Source organism: Belonocnema kinseyi, chromosome 3 (genome assembly GCF_010883055.1).
Source record: "Belonocnema kinseyi isolate 2016_QV_RU_SX_M_011 chromosome 3, B_treatae_v1, whole genome shotgun sequence".
Classification (NCBI taxonomy): Eukaryota; Metazoa; Arthropoda; class Insecta; order Hymenoptera; family Cynipidae; genus Belonocnema; species Belonocnema kinseyi.
Genome location: NC_046659.1, coordinates 141320946 through 141348181, shown reverse-complemented (window position 1 = coordinate 141348181; position 27236 = coordinate 141320946). Strand labels below are relative to the sequence as shown.

The 27236-nt window shown below is 25.4% G+C and overlaps 1 protein-coding gene across 4 annotated transcripts in view; it reads left to right on the top strand.

The window, feature by feature from the left end:
• Positions 1-9404: 9404 nt before the first annotated feature.
• The window catches only part of LOC117168990, an 85246-nt gene continuing 67414 nt past the window's right edge, over positions 9405-27236 (top strand). For 3 of the 4 annotated variants that reach the window (XM_033355020.1, XM_033355017.1, XM_033355015.1), the window contains exons 1-2: positions 9405-9499; positions 12319-12654. In XM_033355020.1, the coding sequence (XP_033210911.1) occupies positions 12335-12654 (320 nt within the window). In that variant the 5' untranslated portion in view covers positions 9405-9499; positions 12319-12334. The remainder of the gene's footprint in view (positions 9500-12318; positions 12655-27236) is intronic. The other variant, XM_033355016.1, reaches the window with a different exon arrangement.

The following is a 27236-nucleotide window of genomic DNA, read 5'->3' as shown; positions in this document are numbered from 1 at the left end:
CCTGGAACTTTAAATAGAAAAATGGAAATTTTTTCGTCATATTTCTTTATTTATAAAAAAATTGAAATCCTAATTTAAAAATCAGGCTCGACAACTCTCTTACAAATCTTATCAGCTTTTTTAAAACTTCTTTTTGTCCAAATAAGTCAATATTTGTAGGCTGTACCATAAAACAGTTCAGAAATATATTTTCGTTCAGCAGAGAGGAAGAAGTTTAATCCCCAAAGCACATACGTGGTAAAAATCAAGGTAAAGTGCATCGTGGGCCTGCAACACCCCAGCGTATTTAATCATGTATTGTTTAACCCCTATTGAATATTTTGAAACAATAAAATTATCCAAAATAGTTTAAGGTGTCTTTCATTAGGTAGAGTTGATTTTATAGCCATTTATTTATTTTATTTTTATTAAAAAAATGATTGACAAAAAAACAAGTGAAAAAAAGGGTTTTTTACTTAAAAATTCATAACTCATGCAATTTTAATTATTTTAACCTGGAAATTTGTTAGTATACTTTTGAAATAGTGTACTTATATATGAAAAATATTGCAACATGGGTGCTTTCAAAAAAATGTATTTGCACAGTTGGAAAATCAACATTATGATAAAATGATGAATCAGATTTTTTGCTCTTAAATCAATTTATAATTATAAAACTTGAGGAACTTTGACATGTAATACCATAAAATACAAGGAATTAAAAGAAAAATGTATAACTGTATTCTAACAATTATATTTTATTCAACACATCTACAGTCTGCTCTCGCATGACGCTTTACCGTAAGTTATAAGCCATCTACAAATAAAAAAAGTATGAAATAATCGACAAAAAAAAATTATTTAACTTCATATGATATACTTACGTTAGAAAGTAAACAAAAGTCAATAAAATTTCATCAAAATTTACTCCAAAATTACTTTTTCACTCACTAAGTGCCCACTGGGTGTTAAATACCCCACGATTTTTTTCCTCCACTTTCAGTAGCTGCTGCTAGTAGATTGACACGTGACGCAGTCTGCTAAGCGACTTTACTTACAATTATTATCTCCAACTAAAGCTACATTACGACACTTACTCAATTTTTTAAAATTAAGTATGGTTTATAAGAGTTTGGAAATTGCTTGGGGTGTTAAACACCCACGGTGCACTTTGAGGGTTAAACGCCCATTTTTTTCTTAAAGAAAATAAAAATTCCAGGAACAACAGCAAAATTCAAGAACATACTTTAATAGGCAAAACGTAATATTTTACAGATTAAAAGGCCATTTATAATATAAATAAATGCATATTTTATTTTTCGATTCAATCAAAAGAGAAAATGAGCCGTTCTGGATTTTTTTGATTATGAGAACACACCTAATTTTATTTCTTGCGCTATAGTTTTATCTTTTCATGTGAGATAAAACGTTCTAATGCGATGATTGCTGTCTGGTATTTTCATGCAACGAGCCGACAAAAAAAAGCGAAATTTGTTCACATCGCAGACGGCGCTCTCTTTGTGGTCGAAATTCCTTCATGAACTTCTCTTTTCCTCAAAAGATAAGGGTTAAGCTGAATTTCTCTGATAGAGACGAACTTCTTCCTCGGACGGAGGTTTGTAATGATCTAAGTTTTCGAATATATAGTTTTTTGACATATTTTGGTATAATTTGGAAACCTTCTTTTCGTTTAGAGATTTAGAAAAAAAAATTATTTTGTTTCAGGGTGGCCGTTTTAATCCAAGAAAAAAATTCCCGGTCATTTCCCGGTTCGCAAAAATTTTTCACGGCCAACAAAATTAAAAATTGGAACCTTAAAGCTAGACATTTTTCTATTAATAGTAATAAAAATAAAAAACAAATTAGAGCAATCAAAGTGGAAATCTTGAATTTCAAACTTTTGAAATTGATGTTTAAAAGTTTTTTTAATTCCAAAATTTTGCATTAAAATGCTCAATAATTTAGTAGTAAAAAATGGAAGGTACTAACACATTTCAATTGAACAATTTTAAGTGAAATGCAGATAAACTACAAAATTTAGAATTTATAACTTTGATAAATTTCTGAGTTCAAACATTCAGACAAAAATAATTGTAAAATTGTAATCCACGTTATGATTTTCAATGCTTTGAATTAAGTAATTAATAAACATTACATTTTTGAAATTACATTATTTTAAAAAATTTAAAGCCAGAAGCGTTAAAAATTGACAAATTAAATTTTTTAACAGAACGCTTCTTAAATTAAAAGTTAAATTATTTTCATTTTAGTTTAAACATCCTTAAAAAGCTTCAAAATTTTATTTCAAAATCTTGAGAAATGCAAAAGTTCTTTTAAAATTATTAGAATTTAAATTTATTTTGGAACTTTTTTTAGAACTTCTAAACGTCTTTTGAAATGAATCGAATTTTTCCTACAATTTTTAGAAAATTCTGCTATTTAAAAGAAATGTTCTTAAAATATGCCAAATTCTTCTTTAAAAATTTTCGAAATCTTTTAAAATATTTTCGAATATTCTCTTAAAATAATTTTCCAAAATGAAAAAGTAGTAAAGTAAGCTAGAAACGTTAAAAATTAAGAAATTAAATTTATTTAACCGAACACTTCTTAAATTATAAGTTAAATTATTTTCATTTTAGTTTAAACATCCTTAAAAAGCTTCAAAATTTTATTTCTGAATCTTGAGAAATCTAAAAGTTGTTTTAAATTTATTAGAATTTTAAATTTTGTTTGAAAATTTTTTTTAATTTCTGAATATCTTTTGAACTATTTGGAATTTTTCTTACAATTTTTAGAAAATCCTGCAAATTTAAAAAAAAAAGTTTCTTAAAATTTTCCAGATTCTTTTTCAACAATTTTAGAAATCTTTAAAAATTTTTTTGAACATTCTCTTCAGATAATTTTCCAAACTGAGAAAGTTATAAAAGTAAGCTAGAAACGTTAAAAATTGAAAAATTAAATTTTTTGAACACAGCACTTCTTAAATTATAAGTTAAATTATTTTCATTTTAGTTTAAAGATCCTTAAAAAGCTTCCAAATGAAATTTTGAAATTTTTGATAACTTTAAAATATCTTTTGAACTAAATCGAATTTTTCTCACAATTTTTACAAACCCCTGCAAATTTAGAAAATATTTCTTAAAATCTTTCAGATTCTTTTTTTTTATTTTAAAAATCGTTTTGAATATTCTCTCAAAATAATTTTCCAAAATAAAAACGTATTTTCAATTTTCCTAAGAATCTTAAGAAATTTATTTTGAATCTTTTCAGAACTTCCAAATACCTCATCAAATTACTCAAATTTTTTCTGCAAATAATACGTGCTCAATTGTTATTTAAACACCAAAATTCAACAATTTCACTTACAAATTAAACATTTTTTAAAAATATTATTCAAAATCAGTTTAAGATTATTTACTTTTAAATATATGGTTTTAATTAAATCGTATTAAATGAACAGTCAAATATTGCTAAATATTAAATAATTATTCTTTTTCTGAATTTAAAAAATTTGAAATTGAACGGATAAAAAATTGAGTATTTTAGACTGAAAAAATATTTTATGACGAATACATTATTATGAAGTTATTTTTAGGTTGAAAATATTTTATAAAGTTTCAATCGGACGTTTGCATTTTTTCAATGGCTAAGACTTTCGAATTGAAGCAGTTTCATTTTTAACGTTAAAATCTGGAAATTATTAACTTTGAACAGATTTTTAAATATTTTGTCAAATAAATTAATGTTCGCTTTTACTACTTAAAGTACAGATTCGTTTAAAATAATTTATTTATATTTGCAGTTAATAAAATTAAAATCCATGACCCACCAGTACCGATTTATGAAGTTTCAAAAAAAATGTATTTATTCTCTTTATGTATTATCTTTTTTAATATTGGGAATAAAACAGTAATGTATATGATATATTTGTTCACGTCTTCGATAAGAACCTTTTATGACCTACCATAACATGAAATTTAGAGATTGTGAATTCTCTTTTGTTAAAGCTCCTTGGGCTTTAACGATCACATTCCCACCACGTGCCTCGTGAGGAAAAAAGGTTAAAAGCAAATTTTCAGATCTAATTTTTAAACAATTTTGTTATTAAACATTTGTTTGTACCTTGTGTCTTTTCGCAATTGAATGAGAGCGTTTAATTATGAATATATTATCTTTAAATTATTTTTAATTTGAGAATAGTTTATAAGGTTGTAATCGGATGTTTACGTTTGTTTAACTACTGAGACTGTCAAATTAAGACTTTTGATTTTTAACGTTAAAATATGTTCAAATTTAATTAGTTTATTAACTCTGAAATAAATAAATAAACTTGCTTAATTTTGACCAGATTCAGAAGCGTCCTGTAAAATCAATTATTGTTCAATTTTTAATAATCAAACCATAGTTAAATTTGATTTATTGTAATACAAAAGGCGACATTTTTTTGTAGCGATTTTTAAATTTCTACAATAACTTACGTAAAATTAAAAACATTTTACGGCTTTAAACGCCCAAATTAAAATAAGTAAAATCCCGTAGTTTCCTGTAATAGCTTGTAGACTTTTGCAACGATGTAAAAAAATATTATTAAAAAGTTATAAAAATTTTTGAATCGTAAAAATTTGTACTTTATTGTTTATTTTTTTTTCATTTTCTAAACTTTTCTTTGTTAAATTTTGTACATTTTTTTCACAAAAAAGTACACCTTTTAACACAAAATTACACTATCGAATAATTTAAAATAAATATATAATAATATAAAATAAATTTTTAGAAAAACAGTAAAGTTTCCACCAAACTGATGAATTTCAACCAAAAAGATTGAATATCTAGAAGAAATTTCACGAAGAAAAATTGAATAATTAAATTTTTGGTTCAAAAAATTAATTTTCAATTTTTAAAAACTGATTCTCGACCAAAGAAATGAAATTTCAACCAAAAAGATTCATTTTCTACAAAAAAAGAGTAATTTATAACAAAATACATGAATTTGCAACCAAAAAGGTTCATTTTCTATTAAAAAGACCAATTTTTAACAAAATAGATGAATTTTCAACTAAAAATATGATTTTTCAACAAAAATAGAATATTTTCATATAAAGTTAGAGAAATAACTTTACAATAAAAAAAAAGTTTTAACGAAATAGTTAAATTTTCAACCAAAAAGGAATTTTCTACCAAAAGGATTAAATTTCTATACAAAAATCGACAACCAATTTAGGTAAATATTAAATTTAACAAATTAATTTTCAATGAAAAAATAATAATTTTCATCCATATAAATGCATTTTTAAACAAAATATTAATTTTTTACCCAGAAAGAATAATTTACAACGAATTATATGAAATTTCAAGGAAATATCTTAATTGTCAATGGAATTGTTAAACTTATAGTTGAATTTGCAGCTAAAAAAGGTGAATTGGTAACCAAGAACATTAATATTCTAGGAAAATACAATGTTTAAACAAAATACAGAAATTTTCGAACGAATAGTTTAATTTTCCACTGAAGAAGATGAATATTCAACCAAACATGAAATAATTCAATTTTCAGTTAAAAAGTTGATTTTCAATTTAAAAAAAAAACTAATTTTCAAGCCAAATAAATTAAAAAAGAATGTTAAAAAATAGTTAAATTTTGAACAACAAAAAAAGGTTCTTTAACAAAAATGACGAATCATCAACCAAAAAAGAAAAAAAATTATTTTTCAACGAGATACTTCCACTTTCAACTGAGTAGTTGAATTTTGAAATGTCTTGAGCGTCAAGTTTTGCAGTGAAAATCCTTTGAAATCCCTTGAAATTGATTATATCCCTTAAATATTTAGTCCATAAATTATAAAATTCTTAATTGTTTATCCACTTTTTTCAGCTCAATTCGAATTAAATTAATGGAACCCAATAAAAAAAACTTACTTGTTTTGGTTGAAAGTTCATTCTTTTCGGTTGAAAAATTTACTAATCAATTTTTAGTTTCTTGGTTAGAAATTTTATTATTTTGTAGAAATTTTACCCATTTTAGGTAAAAATGTAACTGATTAAAAATCAATATGTTTAGGTTGAAAAATAACTTTTAAGTTAAAAATGAAACTGTTTTGTACAAAGTTCGTATTTCTGGCTAGAAAAATCAACAATTAGGTAGAAAATTGATCTATTTCATAAAAAATTATTGTATTTTGCTGAAAATTCGTCTATTTTAGTACAAAATAAATTTGTTAGTTAAAAATCTAGCTGTTTTTTATTTTTTATTAAAATCTTTTTGTTTGAAATATCAATTATTACATTTTTCGTTAACAATTCATCTTTTTAAGTTGAAAATTTAACTATATGACTGAAAATCGAACTATATTTTAAACAACTCATATATTTGTTGAAAAATTCATAATTTTAGTAAAAAATTAATTCTTCCAATTAAAAGTTTTACGATTCTGTTGAAAATTTAACTTGTTCGTTGAAAATTAACTTTTTTGTTGAAAAAAATTTTTTGGTAGAAAATTAATATTTTTGGTTGAAAACTTAATTATTTTTCATTTAAATATTTTTTTAATTATTTGGAATTATTTTGTTGTAAATAAAAGAATTTCGTTTAAAAGTCATATCAACTGCGAGATCAACTGTATTGTACAAAATTTGTATTCTTGGCTTAAAAATTCAAGAATTTGATTGCATTTTTTGTTTCTTTCTTGGCCAACAAATCTTTGGATTTTAAATTAATCTCTTTCTGTCGAAAATTCGTATTTGAGGCTAGAAAAATCAGCAATTTGATACAAAATTGATTTATTTTGTTATAAATTAATGTATTTTGCTAAAAATTCATCTGTTTCAGTACAAAATTAATTATTTTGTTTAAAATGTAACTCTTTTTATTTTTAATTAAATTATTTTTTCAAGTATCAACTAATACATTTTTCGTTAAAAATTCAACTTTTTAGGTTGAAAATTAAACTATTTTCCTAAACATTAATTTTCTTGGTTTAAAATTCATCTTTTTCTGTAGAAATTTTACTCATTTTAGGTAAGAATACAACTGATTAAAAATTAATATGTTTTGGTTGAAATTAACTTTTTTGTTAAAAATGAAACTGTTTTGTAAAAAATTCGTATTTTTGGCTAAAAAAATCAAGATTTGGTTAGAAAATTTCTCTATTTTATTAAAAAATATTGTATTTTTCTGAAAATTCGTATATTTTAGTACAAAATAAATTTTTTGGTTAAGAATCTAGCTATTTTTTTTTTATTTAGATCTTTTTGTTTGAAATATCAAGTATTACATTTTTCGTTAAAAATTCATTTTTTTAAGTTGAAGATTTAACTCTGTTGCTGAAAGTCGAACTATATTTTAAACAGCTCATATTTTTGTAAAAAAATTCATAATTTTAAATCAAAATTAATTATTTCTAATAAAAATTTTACGATTCTGTTGAAAATTTAACTCATAGGTTGAAAATTAACTTTTTTACTGAAAAATATTTTTCTGGTAGAAAATTAATATTCTTGATTGAAAATTTAATTATCTGGTTGAAAATACAAGTGTTTTGCAGAAAGCTTATTTTTTCAAAAAGCTATTGTTGGATTGAAAGTGCATTTTTTTTCGTTGAAGATCGAACGATTTTGTTGAAAATTCGCCTTAATCACTTAAAAATTCAACAATTTGATTGCATTTTTTCTCGACTAACAAATTTTAATTTGATTAAAAATCCAACCATGTTGGTAAACATTCGTATTTTTCTGTAGAAATGTTATCTTTTTTAATATAAATCCATTGTCTGGTTAAAAATTATTCTGTTTTATTTAAAAATTAAATTTTTTGTTGAAAATTTTTGTTTAAAAATTAACTTCTATGTTGCAAATTTTTGTTAAAAAATTCTACTATTTGGTTAAATATGTATCTATTTTATTGAAAATTTGTATTCGTTGGATTAATCTAACTGTTTTCATACCAAAGTAAAATCTTTTTGTATTGAAATATCAACTCTCTTTTGGTTAAAAATTGATAACGTCTTGTTTGAAAGTTTAACTACATACTTTCTTCAAAATTCACTTTCTTGGATGAAGATTTATAATTTTTGTAGCAAATTCTACCTTTTTTTGTTCAAAATTAATTTTTTTAACTGAAAAATTAAATCTTTTCTTGAAACTTCAACTGATTAGTTGTAAATTAACTTTTTTATTAAAAAATAATATTCTCGGGTTAAAAATTCCACTATTTGGTATAAAATTAAACTTTTTTGTAGAAAATTCGTTTTGTTCAATGAAAATTAATCTTCTTAATTGAAAATTTTACCAATTGGTTAAAATTTGATGTAATTTATTAGGAATTCATTCTTTTGGGTGAAAAAGTAATTTTTTGGGTAGAAAACTGGTCTTTCTTTATATGAAAATGAATCTTTTTTCATTAAAAATGCAAATATTTGGTTGGAAATTTGTCTTTTTTCGGCCAAATTTGGACAGCCACCATTAAATGTTCCTATTGAAATTTGAAAAAAGATAACAATTTTTCCCTCTTTAAAAAAATAATTTTCTTTCCTTTTTCGATAAATATAAAAAAGAGGAAAGAAAAATGAGAAAAATGAAGAATTCTGGGGTGTCAGGAAGAGAGCATTGTGGTTCTGTTGCTGTTCTTGCCAGCTCGGGTATTTTTAATTTTTTGTTTTTTTATTTTATTTATATTTTTGCCTTGATAAGGGCTGTATGAGTGCCGAAACGTTGGTGATTATATTTTACAAATTTTGTTTTTTGTGATTTGATAATAGGATAAATAAAAAAGATGAAAGAAATAAAAAAACAGAAGAAAGGTGATTTGGTTAGTTGCCTTCTCATTTTTCTTTCCACTTTTTTTTATTTTTATCCAGGTTTTATCGAGAGATATTTCAGGAATTCTGCACTTTAAAGTTATTATTATAACATTTTTTTAAAATTAATTTTAAATTATTTGTATTATTAAATTAAGATTTAATTAAAATTAAGGTTTGATTATTGGACGTTAAACAGGAATTTAAATTTGATTTTAATCTCATTTAAATCTTCCTAAAATATACTTATATTAATTCTCAAAGGATTGGATTGAATGGAGCATTTTCACTCCTTCATTTTTTCTCGACAGTTTACATTGATGGTTACAAATTAGTTGAAGAAATAATTTTATTAAGAGAGAAATAATGTTACCATAGTCTGTGAGACTTTTCTATTTGAAAACGACAAGTTTTTTTTTTATTCCAGAATAATTAAAATTGACAATAGGAAAGAAAACAAATGTTTTCGAGTACCTAATTAGAGTTTATAAATTAGGAATTCTGCTTACTTCTATAATGCCAGTTTTGAAGGAAATAATTGGTATATCATTTGTCCCCCAAAAAAATATAAACAGAAGAAGAAGGTCGTCTGAGATCAGGGTAAAGTCAAGATTTCAGAAGACGATCTTGCCAAGTAGTTGCGGCTAATTCGTCGCCGAATAAAGTCGATTATTTCACCGGTGAAATTGTGGACAATTCTGGTATAAAATAATTTTTGAGATGTGAATGTAAGTAGGAACTATTGCCATGAAGTGAAAATTTCCCCTGGAGGATAATGTGTTAATTATATATTTTCTTGTAGATTGTAAAATTCTTTTAAGATATTAAGTCTATACGGGAAACATACTAAAAACACCCTAAAAATTATTAAATTAAAAAATGTCTGGTAAAACTAAACGGTCTAGAGTTATTATATAAATTTAAAAAATATACTGTTTATCTTGTTGGCATAAGAGAAACTTTTTTAATATTGGGATTAAAACAGTAATGTATATGATATATTTATTCGCGTCTTCGCGAAGAACCTTTTATGACCTACCATAACATGAAATTTAAAGATTGTGAATTCTCTTTTGTTAAGGCTCCTTGGGCTTTCACGAACACATTCCCACCACGTGTCTCGTGAGGAAAAAAGGTTGAAAGCAAATTTTCAGATCTAATTTTTAAACAATTTTGTTATTAAACATTTTTTGTACCTTGTGTCCTTTCCTAATTGAACAAGAGCGCTTAATTATTCATCTATTATTCTTAAATTATTTTAAATTTAAGAATAGTTTATACAATTTTAATCGGACATTTACGTATGTTTACGTACTGAAACTTTCAAATTGAAATTTTTTCATTTTTAAAGTTAAAATATGTTTAAATTTAATTTATTTATTAACTCTTAAATAAATAAATAAACTTGCTTAATTTTGATCAGATTCAGAATTTTCCTGTAAAATGATTTGTTGTTCAATTTTTAATAATCAAACTATAGTTAAATGTGATATATTGTAATACAAAAAGCGATAATTTCTATTTTTGTTGTACAGAATTTTAGATTTCTACAATAACTTACGTAACATTAAAAGCATTTTACTGCTTCAATCGCCCAAATGTAAAAAAAAAGTAAAATCCCGTAATTTCCTGTAACAGCTTGTAGATTTCTGCAACGATGTAAAAAAAATATGATTAAAAAGTTATACAAATTTTTGAATTGTAAAAACTTGTACTTTATTGCTCATTTTTTTCCTTTTCTAAAAGAAAATACAAAAAAAAATTAGCAATTTGTATTCAACAGTTTTTTTTGGTATATGATATTCGTATGAACACTATCGAATAATTAAAAAAGAAAACTTAATTTAATTCAAAATCACAATTTTTAAACAAAAGAGTTTAACTTTAAATCAGGAAAGATTTTGTGATTAGATAAAAAAAAAATCTTACCGAAAATTTTGTAGTTTTCACATCATAAAAACGAATTTAAAAAAAAAAGTTGAATTTACAACACAAAACAATAGATTTTCTACCAAAATAATTGAATTTTCGAGTAAAAAAGGCGATTTTTTAACAAAAGAAGACAATTTTCAACTGAAAAACATGAATATCATAGCAAAAATGAAATAGTGAAATTTTTAGTCAAAGAAATTAATGATCCACCAAACAAAAAATAATTTAAATTTGAAGTTACGTACGTACGTTATTCGTACATAAAAGTTCAACAACTTGACTTATAATTAAAATTGTAAAGTTCAACGTTTTTTTTTATTAGTTAATTAGTTTATTAGTTTATTAGTTTATTTAGCACTTACACTTTTCAAATAAATAATTTCAAGTTTAATGAATTTAAACTGCAAAATTCAAAATTATGAACATTCATAAATTATAGAGTTCAAAGATTTAGATTAAGTTTCGGAAATATAAATCCACGTTAACATTTTCAATATTCTAAATTAGACAATGCATCAATGAACTTTAAACATTTTCAAAGTTACATTATTAAGTTGTTTTAGGCTAGAAAAATTAAAAATTAAATTTTTTTAACGCAAAAGTTCTTAAATTAGTAATTAAATTATTTACATTTTCAAAAGTTTAAGCATTCTTGAAAAGCTTTAAAATTTTATTTTAAAATCTTGAGAAGACTAGAAGTTACTTTTAATTTTTTCAAATTTAAAATTATTTTTTAAAAATTTTCAGAACTTTTAAATAACTTTTAAAATCAACTAAATTTGTCCTACAACTTTTAGAAAATGCTGTGCATTGGAAAAAAATTTCCTTAAAATTTGGATTTATAAATAACAATTGAGCACGTATTATTTGTAGAAAAAGTTAGATTAATTTTAAGAGATATTTAGAAGTGTTAAAAAGACGAAATAATCAACATTTTTCAATGTTCTTGGTTTCATTTTAAAGCTATTTTGTCACCATATCACAACAGCTTGAGAATATTAATTGAAATAAATTTATTTTCGAATTCCAAGAACTTGAAGTTGTAATAAAAAAGTTGTAAAATTTTGAAAACATCTTATCTGTCGGCAAATCAGAATAAAAGTTAAATAAATATATATTTTGAGGAAATTACATAGAAACTTCATGATTATATGTTTCATATGTCTTACAAAAAATATTTTTGTTATCAAAAGTAACATTACAATTTTTTAAACTTTTTTGATATAATTTCAAGTTCTTCCAATTCGAAAAGAAAATGTTTACGATTTATACTCATAAGCTCTTAAGATAAAAAGAAAAAAAAAGCTTCAAAATGAGCCCAAGAACATTGAAAAACGTTGACTATTTCGGAAGTTATTGAAAATTAAAAAAAAAAAAAAACAATCGAAAACAATCAACCTTTTAAAGATAAATTTGTTTAGCTCTGGTATAATTGAAATTAAGAAAATTTATTCAGTCATAAAAAAGAGGTGGCCTGAAACTTTTGCACGGCAGTGTAACTTTAAAGCAAATAAACAAATTAAGAAACTTAAAAAATAAATAGTTATTTAAAAAATTTTCTTTTTTTACTAAAAATTGTTATAAAAACGATATAATTTTGACTTCCGGGTACCAGTAATTTCGTGGGAAGGATGCAAGAGCCGATTTCGGTAGGAATATCGAAAGCGTATCGAAGCAATGATGTACTTGCTCCGAAGGGAGGGAGAAGTACTCGTCGTCTAGTACCCAGAGTTCAGATTCAGACAAACGAGAGGTACCGTGTCGGTAGCAGTACGGTCAGTATCAGTACGAATAGTGAAATAGAAACGCGCGTTCGGCCTTTGAAACGCACTAGCATTTTCGCAAAACCGTTTACTTGTTTCTGCGGTGTTGTTCATTTTTATTTACGATTATTTCGCCGTTGTGCTACATGTGTCATGGGGATTATGAGTGTCTTCAAATGGCTCCGCAAGTAAGTGAACAACAATATTTTTATCAATTTTCAATCAATTCATATCACCTTATTCAACCAAATCCAAACTGTCATCCTCAAACACCTGATGCTCCCTTTCAAATAACAACTTCCTAGTCCAAACAACATTTCCAAATTTTAAAAATTTTGTTTTTTTGAAAAAAGATTAGGTAACAAGTATTTATGTATTTCTAAAATATCAATATTGTCAAACGGTTTTACTGAAGCAAAAGGAAATAATTCCATTTTCTTTTCAAGATAGTGTTAAAGATTTTTGTTATTGCGATTAGCTAGCAAAAACTGTGAACAACAAAAGTTTACTATAATGTCTGAAGCAATAGGAACATTGCTTGAGATTTTTAAATAAACTAGAAACAGCGCTGAAATATTGATTTAATTTATATTGCAAATAAGAGATTACAAGATAAAGTTCGAATCTATTATTTCAATTATAGTTGGAACAGTGTTTGTTGATAAAATAAAACTGGGAAAAAAAAGGTTGCTAAAGACACTTATCTTCCAGAATAAATGAGAAAATATTTCATATCTAATTTTCTCATTTATCAAAAGAAAAACCCTCTTCATGAAGCTTACAGCAATTTTTGGCATCGAAACTTTTGATATTTTATTTTCAATTAGTGAAATTTGAAATAATTTGCGAAAGTATGGAACACACACTGATTTATTTTAGATTAGCAACGAGTAGGATGCAGCCCTGGAGATAGCAGTGGATTTGAAAAGATTTGGGAAAAGAGCATGTTCATAAAACTTGACATTTACCTGACTGCGTAGGCAAGAGGTATTTAGTTTTAGGGCGGGGGGTGGGGGAATTAGAGGGAACTGACCATTATTGTCTGAACGAACCATTCTTATTGGCGAGGTTAAACAGTAATCTGGCCAAATTCATATTGGCCAGGTATGCCATCTACTGTAGAAGCAACATCCTGTACAATGTTTCTAAATCCAAAAGGTCGACAAATTTGTCCATTGTCTCTTTACCATTGCCATAAACAACACAAGAGGCCCGATTTGGAAAGCTTTGACAGAATTTTGCATTTTTTCAAACACCTGCTTTCCAACTGAGTCCTTAATTTCCAGGACTGCTTGTATCATAACTTTTTTTATCTCTGAACTTTAACCACCTGCAAATTTTTCCGATCGGGCAATATCTTCTGTTTGTTCTTTTAATTTGAAACATTTAACTTTCAAGAGAAAGAATTTTTCTATTGGTTCAAGAATTGTCGTGAATTGGTTGTATTTTTTAAAGTTCAATTTTATGTAGGTACATCTTCCTAAGATTCCGAAGCGACATTTATTGCATTTTGAATGACAACTCAAATTAATTTTCCACAAAAAGAGGTGGATTAAAAAAAAATAATTCTCAACCAATCTGTTCCATTTACAACCAAATAGTTGAATTTTCGAACATACTAGGATTTTTTAAGAAAGAAAAGAAGTCAGTCAAATGGTTAAAGGCGAATTTTTTTACAAAAAGTTATGTCTGTAAACCGAAAATACGAATTTTAAACAAAAAGAAAATTTATGCAAAACAGTTTCTTAAATAGTTGAATTTTCACTTAAAATATATCAATTCTCAACCAAAAATTTAACAGTTCACTTTTCACTAGAGAACATTAATTTTCAGAAAAAAATAGGTTTCTACCAAAACAATTAATTTTTCAACGCAGGAATATAATTTGTTAACAATTTAACGACCAAGCCTCGATCCCGTTGAGGTAGTTGCCATGTCATTTCAAATCAAAAAACATTATTTTTTATGAAAAATGTTAATAAAATTCACAACAAAGAAACTTTAATTTTAACCATTTTTTTGCAATTGAATTTTTTCTGATCGCTTTTTATCAAATTAAAAAAAATGGAATTTTAATAAACGACGGATAATTTTTTCCGGAAAAATATTCTCTACAACTCAACTGTTTCCAATTTTGAAAGTAAATCTTTCTATGACTCAAATCGTTAGAATGACTTTTTTGTAAACAAAATTTTTTTAAACAAATAATTATATATTTAAGATTATTTAGTTATTTTTGAAATTGGAAACAGCAGAATTGTAGAGAATGTTTTTCCGGAAAAAATAATCCGTCATTTATTAAAATGAAATCATTTTTCAAAAATTGGTAAGAAGACGGTCAGAAAAAATTCAATTGCGAAAAACATGGTTAAAATTGATGTTTTTTTGCGAATTTAAACATTTTTGATTAAAAATAATGTTTATTATTTGGAAGGACGTCAGTTATGATATCTTGATTCTTAAACCTAAGAATTCGAATTTTCAATAGAATAATCGAATTTTCAAAAAAATAGTTCAATTTTCATTTGAAAAAGATCGAGTTTCGACCAAATATGTTATAGTTGAATTTTCAGTTAGAAAACTTAGTTATCAAAAACATAAAACTATTTTTCTACCAAACAGATAAATTATTAGCCCAGAGATAATGTTTTTACTAAAATATACTGATTTCTAACAAAATGCATATATTTTCAGCTCAAAAGTTGAATTTTCACTTTAAAAAAAATTTATTTTCAGCAAAAGAACGAGTTTTTTTATCAAAATAATTAAATTTTCAACCTAGAAAGATAATTTTTTAACTGGGAAAATTTATTTTCTACCTAAAAATACGAATTTTATTTAGAAAGAATTTATTTTCAATAATAAAAAACGAGTTTTCTGCCGAAACAGTTAAATTTTTAACCAGGAAGATGAATTTTTTACTAAAATATACCATTTTTCAACAAAACATATGCTTTTTTGGCCCAACAGTTGAATTATGACAAAAAAATTAATTTTCAGCAACTTAAAATCTGATTTTTCTACCAAAATAATTAAACTTTGAACTTAGAGAAATAAATTTTTAACTGAGCAAATCCATTTTCTACCTAAAAATACGAATTTTTAACCAAATATTTGCATTTTCAACAGAATAGTTCAATTTTCACTTTTAAAACTACAATTTTTCATGCAAAAATGTAATAATCAAATTTCCATTAAAAAAAAATAATTTTCAGCAAAATAAACAAGTTATCTTCTATAACGGTTAAATTTTCAACCCAGAAAAATTATTTTTTAACCAGGAAAAGTAATGGTCTACCTAATAATCCGAATTTTTAACAAAATATTTCCATTTTTAACCAAATTGTTGAATTTTCACTTTAAAAAGATCAATTTTCAGTTCTAAACATTAATTTTCAACAACAAAAACTAGTTGTTTTTTTTAAATAGTTAAGTTTCCAACTCAAAAAATAACTTTTAAAGCAGGAAAATAAATTTCCTACTAAAAAATAAGAATTTTAAACAAAATTCACTTTTCACTTTAAGACATTAATTTTTGGGGACAAAGAAAAAGAAATTAATTTTCAGCAAAAAATAAAAAATTTTAATTGTCTACAAATTGTTGAATTATCAACCAATAAAGGTGAGTTCTGAATGAAAAATTTAATAATTAATATTTACACGAAAAATAATTTCAATTCTCAGTTTAAAAAAAGTTGGATTCAACAGACTAAGTTTTAACAAAAAAAAATAGATTCTTTAACTAAAAGAGGTGAATTTTGAACCAAAAACATAATAGTAGACTTTTCAATTCAAAAACAGTTGAATTTGAACCAAACATAGTTGGCTTTTCTGTTTGGATTCTATCAATTCAGTTCTTAGAAACTTTTTTAAAAAGGAGAAAAGAGGGGAATAGAGCTAATAGTGTAAAGTTTCAAATATAAAAAAAAACTTTTTATTTGACTGAGTTAAATGCAAATTAAAAAAAAAAGTTGAACATATCAAACTTAAAATTTCTCAGCATCAATCAAACGTACTGTTATTTTGGGGAAAATTTTGTCGTGGTTTTTAAAGAATTCCGACAACGTCAGTTTTGCCTTTTTCTTTTACTTTGAGAAACTTTTAACACCACGCAAATTTTTCTATTCCATGAAAAAAAATAACAGCCTGTTTCTTTAATTTGAGCTATGGAAAATTAAATTCACCTTTTTCAAAGAAAGTGGATTCAAATTAGAAAAAAATTACTTTTTCTAATTTTGTATCACGGTCGACTAGCAAAAACTGTAAACAGAAAAAATTTACTATAATTCTTGAAGCAATAGGAACATTGTTTCAAAATTTTAAATAAAAAAGGAACAGAAGATATTGTCTGATCGAGAAAAGGACCTTACTTGGAATCATTTAAAAAGGAATAATGGATATGCAAAAAGCTTTATCATTAATTGTTTCACGGACCTCTAAATAAGGTTCAAAATTTTTATTTAATTAATGTTAAATATGCGATTTAATTTGCATCCCTATTAATGATAAATGCATCGTTGCGAAAATGGTTTGCACTATTTAAATAAATGAAAGTGTGATACATCGATAGACTTTCAATACGATTAGAAATTGGAGAAATTTTACTACTAGACGAAAATTGTCAGATCTTTTCTGAAATGTTTTGTTAGTTAATTTTGTTGTTATTGAAAATATTCCAAATTAATTTTCAGGAGCACTTTTTAAATCTGAATTAGTAAACATTCAATTATTTAAATCAATATTAGGGATTTCAACTGATAAATGAGTTTTTTATTTTGTATTTAATTGTTTGACATAGTAAAATGCAGTGTAACAGTCACACTTAAACTTTTAAAAAAAACTTTTTTTCTACAATAACACTGTTCACAAGTCAAAATAAGAAAAGAAGATTTCAAATTGATAGTCTCTAAAAACAGCAGAATAAGGTGATTAAAAAAATATAGGGATAAATTCTTTTAAATAAAATTCATGTGGGTACCATATTATGTTGAATTAAATTACGAACGCTTTAAACAATCAAGAAATATTAATTTTTAACTCAAATTATGAACTTTTAACCAGAGATGAATTTAAAAAAAGTGATGAATTTTCAACAACAAATTTATTCGTAACAAAGTATCAACAAAAGCAGTTGACTTTTAAACTTATAGTTGAATTTTCAACTAAAAAGAATAAATTTTGAACCAGATAGTGGAATCTTCAAATAAAAAATATAATGGTTCGATTTTGATTTCAAAAAGTTAATCCTCACAACAAAAAATAATTTTCAATAAATTTTAAAACATTTTTTAACCAAAAATATGAATTTTGAGTCAAAAATGTATTGTCTGAAAAATGTTTTATTATCACCAAAAGAGGAGAATTTCCAAACCAACTTGAAAATGTGAATTTTGCACCAAATAGTTGAATTCAAAAATCAAAAGGATGACTTTACAAAACTGTTACATTTTCAAATGAAAGATTTTCCAACGAATAATTGTATTTTTAAATAGAGTGATGATTTTTTAAATGATATATCAATCTTTAACTAATATTGTTAAATTTTAAACTAAAAAGTTTCGATTTCCAACCAAAAATGGCATATTTAAATATTAAGTAGAAAAAAATTTTCAGGTAGAATAAAAAGGAATAATTTCAAGAAAATGGTTGAACCGTCAACCAAAACAGATTATTTTCCAACCGAAGTGTTGTACTTTTATCTAAAAAAATATTAAATTTTAAAAAATGAAGGAAATTGTTGAAAAAGAAAGATTTTTTAAGTTAAAAAAGAAAAAGCATTTGAACCAAGTTGTTGAAGTTTTAAGTTGTAACAGGTGAATTTTAGACTAAAAAGTTAAATTTTCAAAACGAACATATAAATTTTTAATAAAAAAAGTGTATTACTAAAAAGATAATTAAACTTTCAACCAAATAATAAAATTTTTCACTATAGCAGACGATTCTAAACATCCTTGATCAGAACAGAGCAAAAAATTTCAAAAGAAGTTAATTTGGAAATAAATGCTCAAATTTTTCACAAAAAATAACAATTTTCAACAAAAAATGTTATAGTTAAACTTTTAGCTCGAAAAATTAATAATAAACAAAAAAAACGAGTTTTCAACTAAAACAATCGATCTGTAACTGAAACAGTTGAATTTTCAACAACTGAAAATTAATTTTTACTAACAAATATAAGTTGTCAATCAAAACTTAAATAATTCAATTTTCAATTCAAACAATTAATGTTCAATCAAATGGAAGGATATTTAACTAAAAGTATGGAATATTCAATTGGAAAAAATAGTTACATTTTTAAACAAAGTTATTAATTTTCAACCAAAGTTGTCAACTTTAAGTAGAATAATTGAGGTTTTGACCAAAAATATTCATTTTCGACCAAAAATAGAATAATTACATTTGTAGTAAAAAAAAGCTCAGCCGAAGAGATCAAATTTTATATAAAATTATGGAATATTCAACTGAAATAATAGTTACATTTTCAGTTTAAAAAACGAAATAATTTTCAAACAAACAAAAAAACAAATTTTCAACAAAATAGTCCGATTTTCGGCGAAAATTCCTTTTCAGACATAGAAAATACAGGTTTTTTATTAACTAGCTCATATTTCAACCAAAGGCACCAATTTTTAATGAAAATTATGAATGTTCAAAAAAAATTAATGTTCAACAAAAGAGTTTAGCTTTCAACCAAGTGACTTTTTTCCAACCTAAAAGATTAAATTTCGAATAAAATTATAAATGTTCAACTGGAATACTTGAATATTTAACCGAAAAGAAGAGTTTTTAAACAAGAAAATTAACATGCAAAGAAAATAGTAGATTATGTACCTAGGCAGTAAAGTTGAACTTTATACGAGTATGCAGAATTTAAAACTACATCCGAGTATAAAACAACTTTACCGCCGGCTGTGGTGCATACGATACTTTATCACTCACTCCTTCCTCGTTGCTGTCGCTTTACGTGCCTTTTGTCGCAGTACCATAAAGTGCTATTTTGCTGCCGCTCCACGGGCAGATAAAATGCACTTGTTCTGCCTATTTTAGATAAAGAGAATTTTGAACAAGAAAAGATCAATTTCAACCAAAAATGGACATTGAAATTTTCAATTCAAGGAATTCATTTGAAACCAAACTGACGAATTTTCAACTAAAATCATGAATCTCCAACTGTGTAGCTGCATTTTATACCAAAAAGAATGATTTTGAACCATAAAGATTATTTTTCACAAAGTAAATAAATGTTCAAACAACTAGTCTAATTTCTGAATAAGTAAAATAAAAAATTAATAATACATTACGATTTAATTAGAGACAAGAGTAAACTGAGATAATCTGAAAAATCTGACATTGTAGATAAAATAGGAATCAATTTTCTAAATTTATCAAAATTATTAAAATAAGGAAAACCTGAATTTTACTACGATCAGAAGTAAATTGCCGGCATTTTAATTAAATTCTCGGTCATTTTCCAGTTATCTGAAAATCAGTTATATTTTACTGAATCAGATTTAGAGAGCAGTCCGAGCAATTTTCCAGTTACTAGCCTGATTCGGGATTGAAACGTAGATAAATAAATGGCTTGGGGGCATCTCATTGGCTTTTATCACTTTGCATAATTAAGAACTGATCACCTGTAAGAAATTATTTGCAGGAAACGTACGGTACTTATTTTACGAGTTGATGATCTTCTGGGACACAGGAGTGAAAACTGCGGTTCGTTGTTCTTCCATGCTCGTATTCGCGTTTTAATTACTTGACAATAAGCTCATCAATGCAAATTAAGGTGATATGTTAAAGAGAAGAAACGGGGGAGTATAAGAGAGTTACAAGAAAAAAATATAACATAATAGTACCACCACAATTAGTTTCCTTTGTTAAGTTATCTATTCATTAGATGCAATTAGGTTTTTAAAACAAACCCTCGTGGATTGTTTTTAATTTAAATAAATAAATTTATGAATAAAATTTATCGCAAATTACACTATATGCGAGATTCTACACATGTGAAACATTACAAGGCAAACTTATATCATTTTTAAGGATTTATATTTGTAGGTGATTTTAAAAATCTAAATCAGTCTTTGTAGATTATTACGTTTTCCAAATAGGAAAAGAAACATTAACAAAAAATTGAATGTATTTCTAACATTGATAATATTTAATGCATCCTTTTTACGAAAATTTAAATTGAAACATTACCTTCCGGAAATAGAGATAAAAATATTAAGACTCAATTAAAAGAATTTAAGATGAAAAAGATTTTAAAATCTGAATTTTAATTTTGAATCTTCTTCATGCTCTTTTTGCATCAAATTCTTAATGAAAAAATAGATTTCTTTTCGATTAAAAGGATTTATATTGCAAGGTACTTGTAAAAAAAAAGGAAACCCATGGCATGAGAGTTTGGCACAATTTAACGGAAGCGGAACTTGGTGAAAGCTATTTTATATTTTCAACCAAACAGAAAAACCAGGCTGGCCACAAACTTCAGTTTCAAAATTTCCAGGATTTTTTCAGGTGTTTAATTTAATCAATTATTCATTTTCCTTGACTAATAATATTCAAAGACCAGCCTTTTTTTCTTGTAACATGTTTAACATAGAGTCTTTGATAAAAGAATAAAACAATTTCAGATTAAAATTTAAGAATGTCGAATTCATTTATTGCAAAAGATTAATTTTCAGTCCCAAAGTACCATTTTTCAACAAAAGGATGACTTTTTGCCGATATCGTTAAATTTTCAAGCAAATAAATAAATTATAACAAAATAATCGATTTTTTAAACCAAATTGTTGAATGTCAAACTACAAAGATTATTATCAACGAAATGATCGAACTTTCAAACAAGAAAGATAAATTCTTAACGAAAAATGTAATAGTTGATATTTTAACACCAACAAAAGCAACTAATTTTTAAAAACAATTAAATTTTCAACAAAATAGATGAATTTTTTAATAATAGTTCAAAGTTTTAACCTACAAAAGACGTATTTTCAAAAAAAAAAAATAGTCAATATTTCATCCAAAGATGATGGATTTTAGAACAAACAAAAAAAATTGTAACAAGAAAATTAATTTTTTACAAAAAAGAAAACGAATTTTTGACGAAATAGTTTATATTAAACAAAATAGTTGAACTTTTACCAAATACTTGAACTTGAATGTAAATGATCGAATTTTTAAACAAAAATGATTAAACTTCAACCAAAAACAGTTGCATTTTAAAATTAAAAATACATTTTTCTAGAAGACGGTTGAATTAAAAAAAAAATAATTTTTAAAAACCAAAAATGTAATAGTAGATATTTTAACAACAAAAAATACAATTTTGAACAAGGTTTGAATTTTCAGGAAGATTGGAATTTTCAACCAAACTGTTGGATCCTCAACCAAAAAGAAAAATCAATTTTCAATCTACAAAGATGAATTTTCAACAACAAATGTAAAAATTGATGTTTCGTCGAAAAAAGATGGATTTTAAAACCAAAATGACACATTTTCAACAAGACAATTTAATTTTCTACCAAAAAAAAAGAATTTTTGAAAATAAGCTAAATTTTCTACAAAATAGTTGAATTTTTAGCAATTAGTTGAAATTAAAAGCAAAAAAACCGAGATTTTTCAACAAAATAGTTGAACTTTCAACGAAATAGTTGAATTTTCTACCAAATGGTCGAATTTTTAATTAAAAAAAGAGGAAAATTCAACAAATAACAGTTGTATTTTTAATATTTGCATTTTCAAGCCAAAAAGATGAATTTTTTAGAACGCATTCGAATTTTCAGGAAAAATATGAATTTTCAACGAAAAATTAATTACATAGTTAATATTAAAAAACAAATTTAACAAAAGAAATAAGCTTTCAACCTATGAAGATAAATTCTTAACCAAGAATGAAATGTTTGATATTTCAAACAAGGAGATTAATTTATTACTAAAAAAGACAAAATTTTCACAAAATAATTGACTTTCCAACAAAATAGTTTAATTTTTAACCAAATAATAGAATTTTTGATAGAACAGGTATTTTGCAATCAAACTAATAGCTGATATTTCAACAACAAAGAAATAACAATTTTCAACAAGAGATAGTTTTCAACCAAGAAAGTTAATTTTTTATTTAAAAAAAAAAAAAAATTTAACAAAATACATTCAGTTTTAAACAATAGTTGCATACTAACTGAAAAACATTAATTTTTAACAAAAAATGAAAAAGTTACATTATAAGTTAAAATAAATTAATTTTGAACGAAAAAAAAGGAACTTTCAACAAAAAGGTTGAACTTCTAACCACAAAGTTGATTTTCTAATAAAAAAGATTAAACTTCAAAAAATAACAGTTGTATTTTTAATATTTGCATTTTCGAGTCAGAAAGGCGAAGTTTTTATAAGACAGTTTAATTTTCAACGAAAATATGAATTCTTAACAAAAAATTTAATAGTTCAACAAAAATAAAATTTATACAATAAGAGTCGAATTTTGAAACAAAACAAAAATTATTTTCAACCAATAATATTAATTTTTTACCCCAAAAGAGCAAATTTCAAACCAAGAAGATTAATTTTCTACCATAAACAGCGAATTTTCATATGAAAAGATTACTTTTCAACAGCAAATGAAAAAGTTTAATTTTAAGTAAAAAAAAATAATAATAATAATTGCAAAAGAAAATAAACAAATTTTCAACCAAAAAGGTTGATTTTTTAACAAAATAATTAAACTTTTTCCCCAAATAAGTTGACTTTTCCATTGAAAATACCAATGTGAAGAATTCCTGAAAATAAAACAAAGAATCTAAAGACCAAATTTGGACAACCACCATAAAATATTCCTATTGCAATCTAAAAAAAAATCTTTTTTCTCCTAAAAATGAAAAGTAAAAAATTGTCTTTCCTCCTGAACAAAAATAATATCTTTTTATTTCTTCCGTCTTTTTTCCCCTGTCATTATCAAACCACAAAAAAAACATTTGTAAAAAATAATCACCATCGTTTCGTCACGTATTTAGCACCCTTATCAAGGCAAAAAGAAAAAGGAAAATAATGTTAAGTGGACAGGAACAGCAATGCAAACACGATGCTCTCTCCATCAGAGAGGGGGGGGGGGGCATCATGGTTGCGTTGCTGTTCCTGTCAGCTTTAAAATTTCTTTTATTTTCAATTTTATTTATTTTTTTATTTTTGCCTTGATAAGGGTGCTGCATGAGTGCCCAAACGTTGGTGATGATTTTTTACAAATGTTTTTTTTTTATTGTGATTCGATGATTGGCAAAAACACGGAAGAAATAAAAATAAAAAAGTGAAGGAAGGGGATTTGGTTGGTTGCCTTCTCATTTCTCTTTCCTTTTTTTATTTTTGTCCAGAAGGAAGGACAATTTTTTCTTTTCTATTTTAGGAGAAAAAAGTTTTTTTTTCAGATTGGAGTAGGAAAATTTTATTCTGGTTGTCCAAATTTGGTCGTTAGATTCTTGGCTTTATTTTCAGGATTTCTTCACATTAACTTGATCATTGGAAATTAAATAGGATTTTAAATTTGATTTTAATCTCATTTAAATTTCTTAAATTTTAAAAATACCCATTTTCAGACAAATAGTTCAATTTCCAACCAAGTAGATGAATTTTCAATTAAAAACATAATCGTCAGAAGGAAGCAGAAAAAAAATAAAGACAAGAAAATTACTAATTTATAATTTTCGAAAGTCCCTGACTTGCAGGTTGCCCTGGCATATAGAAAACCTATCCAAATCCAAAACAGGAACTTTCGAAAATTGTTTACGAGTTTATTTTCAAGATAATTTTTATGAATGACGTGATGAAATTTGAAATAGGTTTTGAAGTTACATGTTACAATGACTATTTTTCTCGGATGATATCGATAAATTGCACTACCACCGAAGCCTTTTTCCTGATTGAATGAAGACGCAAGATTTTAGTCGAACCGCTTGAACGCCTCGACATCTCTTTTTTTAATTATTGCAGCCACCCGTTGGAACGATTCGGAACATCGTCATGGTCTACGCCTCTTTAAACTTTAAAGGTTATACACTCGAATAAATGGATTAGGGGCCATTACTTTTACTTTAGTTCGGTTCCCCGTTGCGAATGTGTCTCGGTTCATCTCTTTTCTGTTTCTCTTCCACGATGGGAACTAAATTATGAGGTCATAGCTCAAAAAAATTATTCAAAGATAATTTCAAAAAATATATACTTTTTGTAAAATTAAACGATTAGCTCGGACAAATAAGTTTTCAAGAAGAAAAAAACTGCGCCAGCCAAGGTTTGAACCCGAAATGCCACTATGCATAAGCGTAATATTGGTTAGCGCTCCACTCATGTATAGTGGCGTTTCTGGTTCAAATCTTAGCTAAGGCACATTTTTTCTTTTTCTTAAAAAATTACTTTTTCGAACTAATCGTTTTAACATTGAAATCTGTAGTAATTAAAAATTTAAAAACTTCACAACTCATTAAAAAAAGTTTAATTCGGTTGAAGCCTTTTAAAAACTCTCCAATGGTTTTTAATCATTTACTCAATAAATATTTTAAAAATTATTTTATAATCCTTTGAAATACTTTTCGAATCCCGTAAATTATCTTGGAATTGGTAATAAAATGGTTAAAAAATTTCAAACATTCTGAAGTCCTCTGGAATCAAATGAAATTTCTAAAAATCTCTTCTAATCTCTTGATTTCTTTGAAATTCTAAAAAATCGCTTTTAATTTTTTAATATACTCTAAAAACTTTGAAATCCTATATCCTATAACGTCCTTTCAAATCTCCGAAAGTATTTTAAACTACTTTAAAATCCTTGAAATCTCGTGAAATTATACTCGAAATTCCTTAAAGTATTTCGAAACCTATTAATTCCTGAGATTTTCTTGAAATACCACAGAAAAATTGGATGTTCAGTAATGCCGCAGCTCAAGTAAAAGTTGGCATCCTTTAGAACTCAGGCTATAAAGGAACTCTTTTTTCCGTTTTAGTTCGTTGATATCCGATAGATGGCTATTGGCGAAGGCCGACGTTTTCAACTGCGCATGTGCCAAAAAGCGCGGGCTTTTTCGAAATCAACAAATACTATCGATAATTATTGATTATTGAAAAAAAATTAAAAAGAGAGGAAAGAAAAAGAAGGCAACCTCCAAAATCCCTTCCTTCTTTTTTCTCACGTCTTTTATTTATTTTGTTTAAATCACAATACAAAAATATTTGCGCCCAAATCTGATAAATTTATAAATGTAAAGTTTGCCTGAAATTATCAATTAAATTGAAAAATGTATTAACTGAATTTGTTGATGAATTAAAAATTATGATTGATTCGATTTAAATATGAATTCTTGGAAATTAAACAAACTAGAAATACATTTATCAGATTGGGGCGCAAATATTCTTGTATTGTGATCTAAACAAAATAAATAAAAGACGTGAGAAAAAAGAAGTGGATTTGGAGGTTCCCTTTTCTTCCTCTCTTTTTTACTTTGGTTTTTTAATTTAAAGTGTTCTCTTGGTTTGATCATTGAATTCTTGGTTTTTTAACCAAAATTGAATAATTCTCTTGGATAAGTTTTGATTGTTTGCGAATTTGATTTCTCAAATCTAAATTAATTAAACTGTTAATGTTTATTCGAAAACTATATAAGCTTTCTCAAATATTCTAAAACTGGTCTTTTAAATAAAATTTGTCTTTTTTATCACTAATCGTAGCTGAAAATATACATAATTTTTTATTTAACCTTGAATTTCGTTGGCTAGTAACAAAATTATCCGGGTATCACAGCAGGTGAAATACTTCAAGCGGAAAGTTGTGCCCACAGCCATTGTCTTCTTTTTATCATTTGATCATTTCATTCAGTTTTATGTTCATATCCGGAAAACAATTCTTCTAATGTATTTTATGATTTAACATATACGCTTGTTCAGCTATGCTCTAGTAAAAACTGAAATTTCTGCGATAAAACTGTAAAAATGATTTAATTCTCTAGAAAGTGCAATTAAAACCAAAGTTTAATTTAAAATTACGAAATTTGCGTTTTAATCTCACTGGAGACCCGAATAAGAAGAACAATAACTTTCCTCGACTTTCGTGATTTTGCAACAACTTATCTTCCGAAAAAAGGTTTAAAACTGAAGGTGAAAGAAGTCTTCTCATTGATGCTTCGTAACGTAAATTTGAATCAGTAAGCTTAGAAAGCGTATAATGGTGTTAATTGTGATGAGCCATTGTTTCAAAAGAAAGGTTTTCACAAAATCGGCGAAATTTTATAGGCATACTATTATAGTTGAATTATAATTGAATACTATTAGCTAAAGGTAGGGTAATTATAATAGCAAAAAAAAAAATATTTTAATCGAGAACAGAGTTGGGTAGTAACTTGTTGCACGGAAAGAAGCCACGAAAAGTTATGTTCTTTGTAACTTTTAGGGTAACTTAATTACTTTAAAAAAATAACTTGTAACTTAGTTACGGCTAATGCCGTAAGTTGGGACTTCAATTTTAGTTACATTGAAGATTGATTTCAAAATAAATCTTTTTTTATTTAAATATTATCAACTGGTATATATTTTTCGTTGAGAATTCATCTATTTTAGTTGAAAAGAAACTTACTCGTCTTTTTGGTTTGAAAATTCAACAATTTAATGGAAATTTTGTTATAGAATATTAATCTGATTTGGGAAGTCCAAAGTGGGTTTATGCCAGGAAGGTCATGTACGGATCAAATATTTAGCTTACGGCAAATAACAGAAAAAAGTTTGAGAGTAGGAAAAA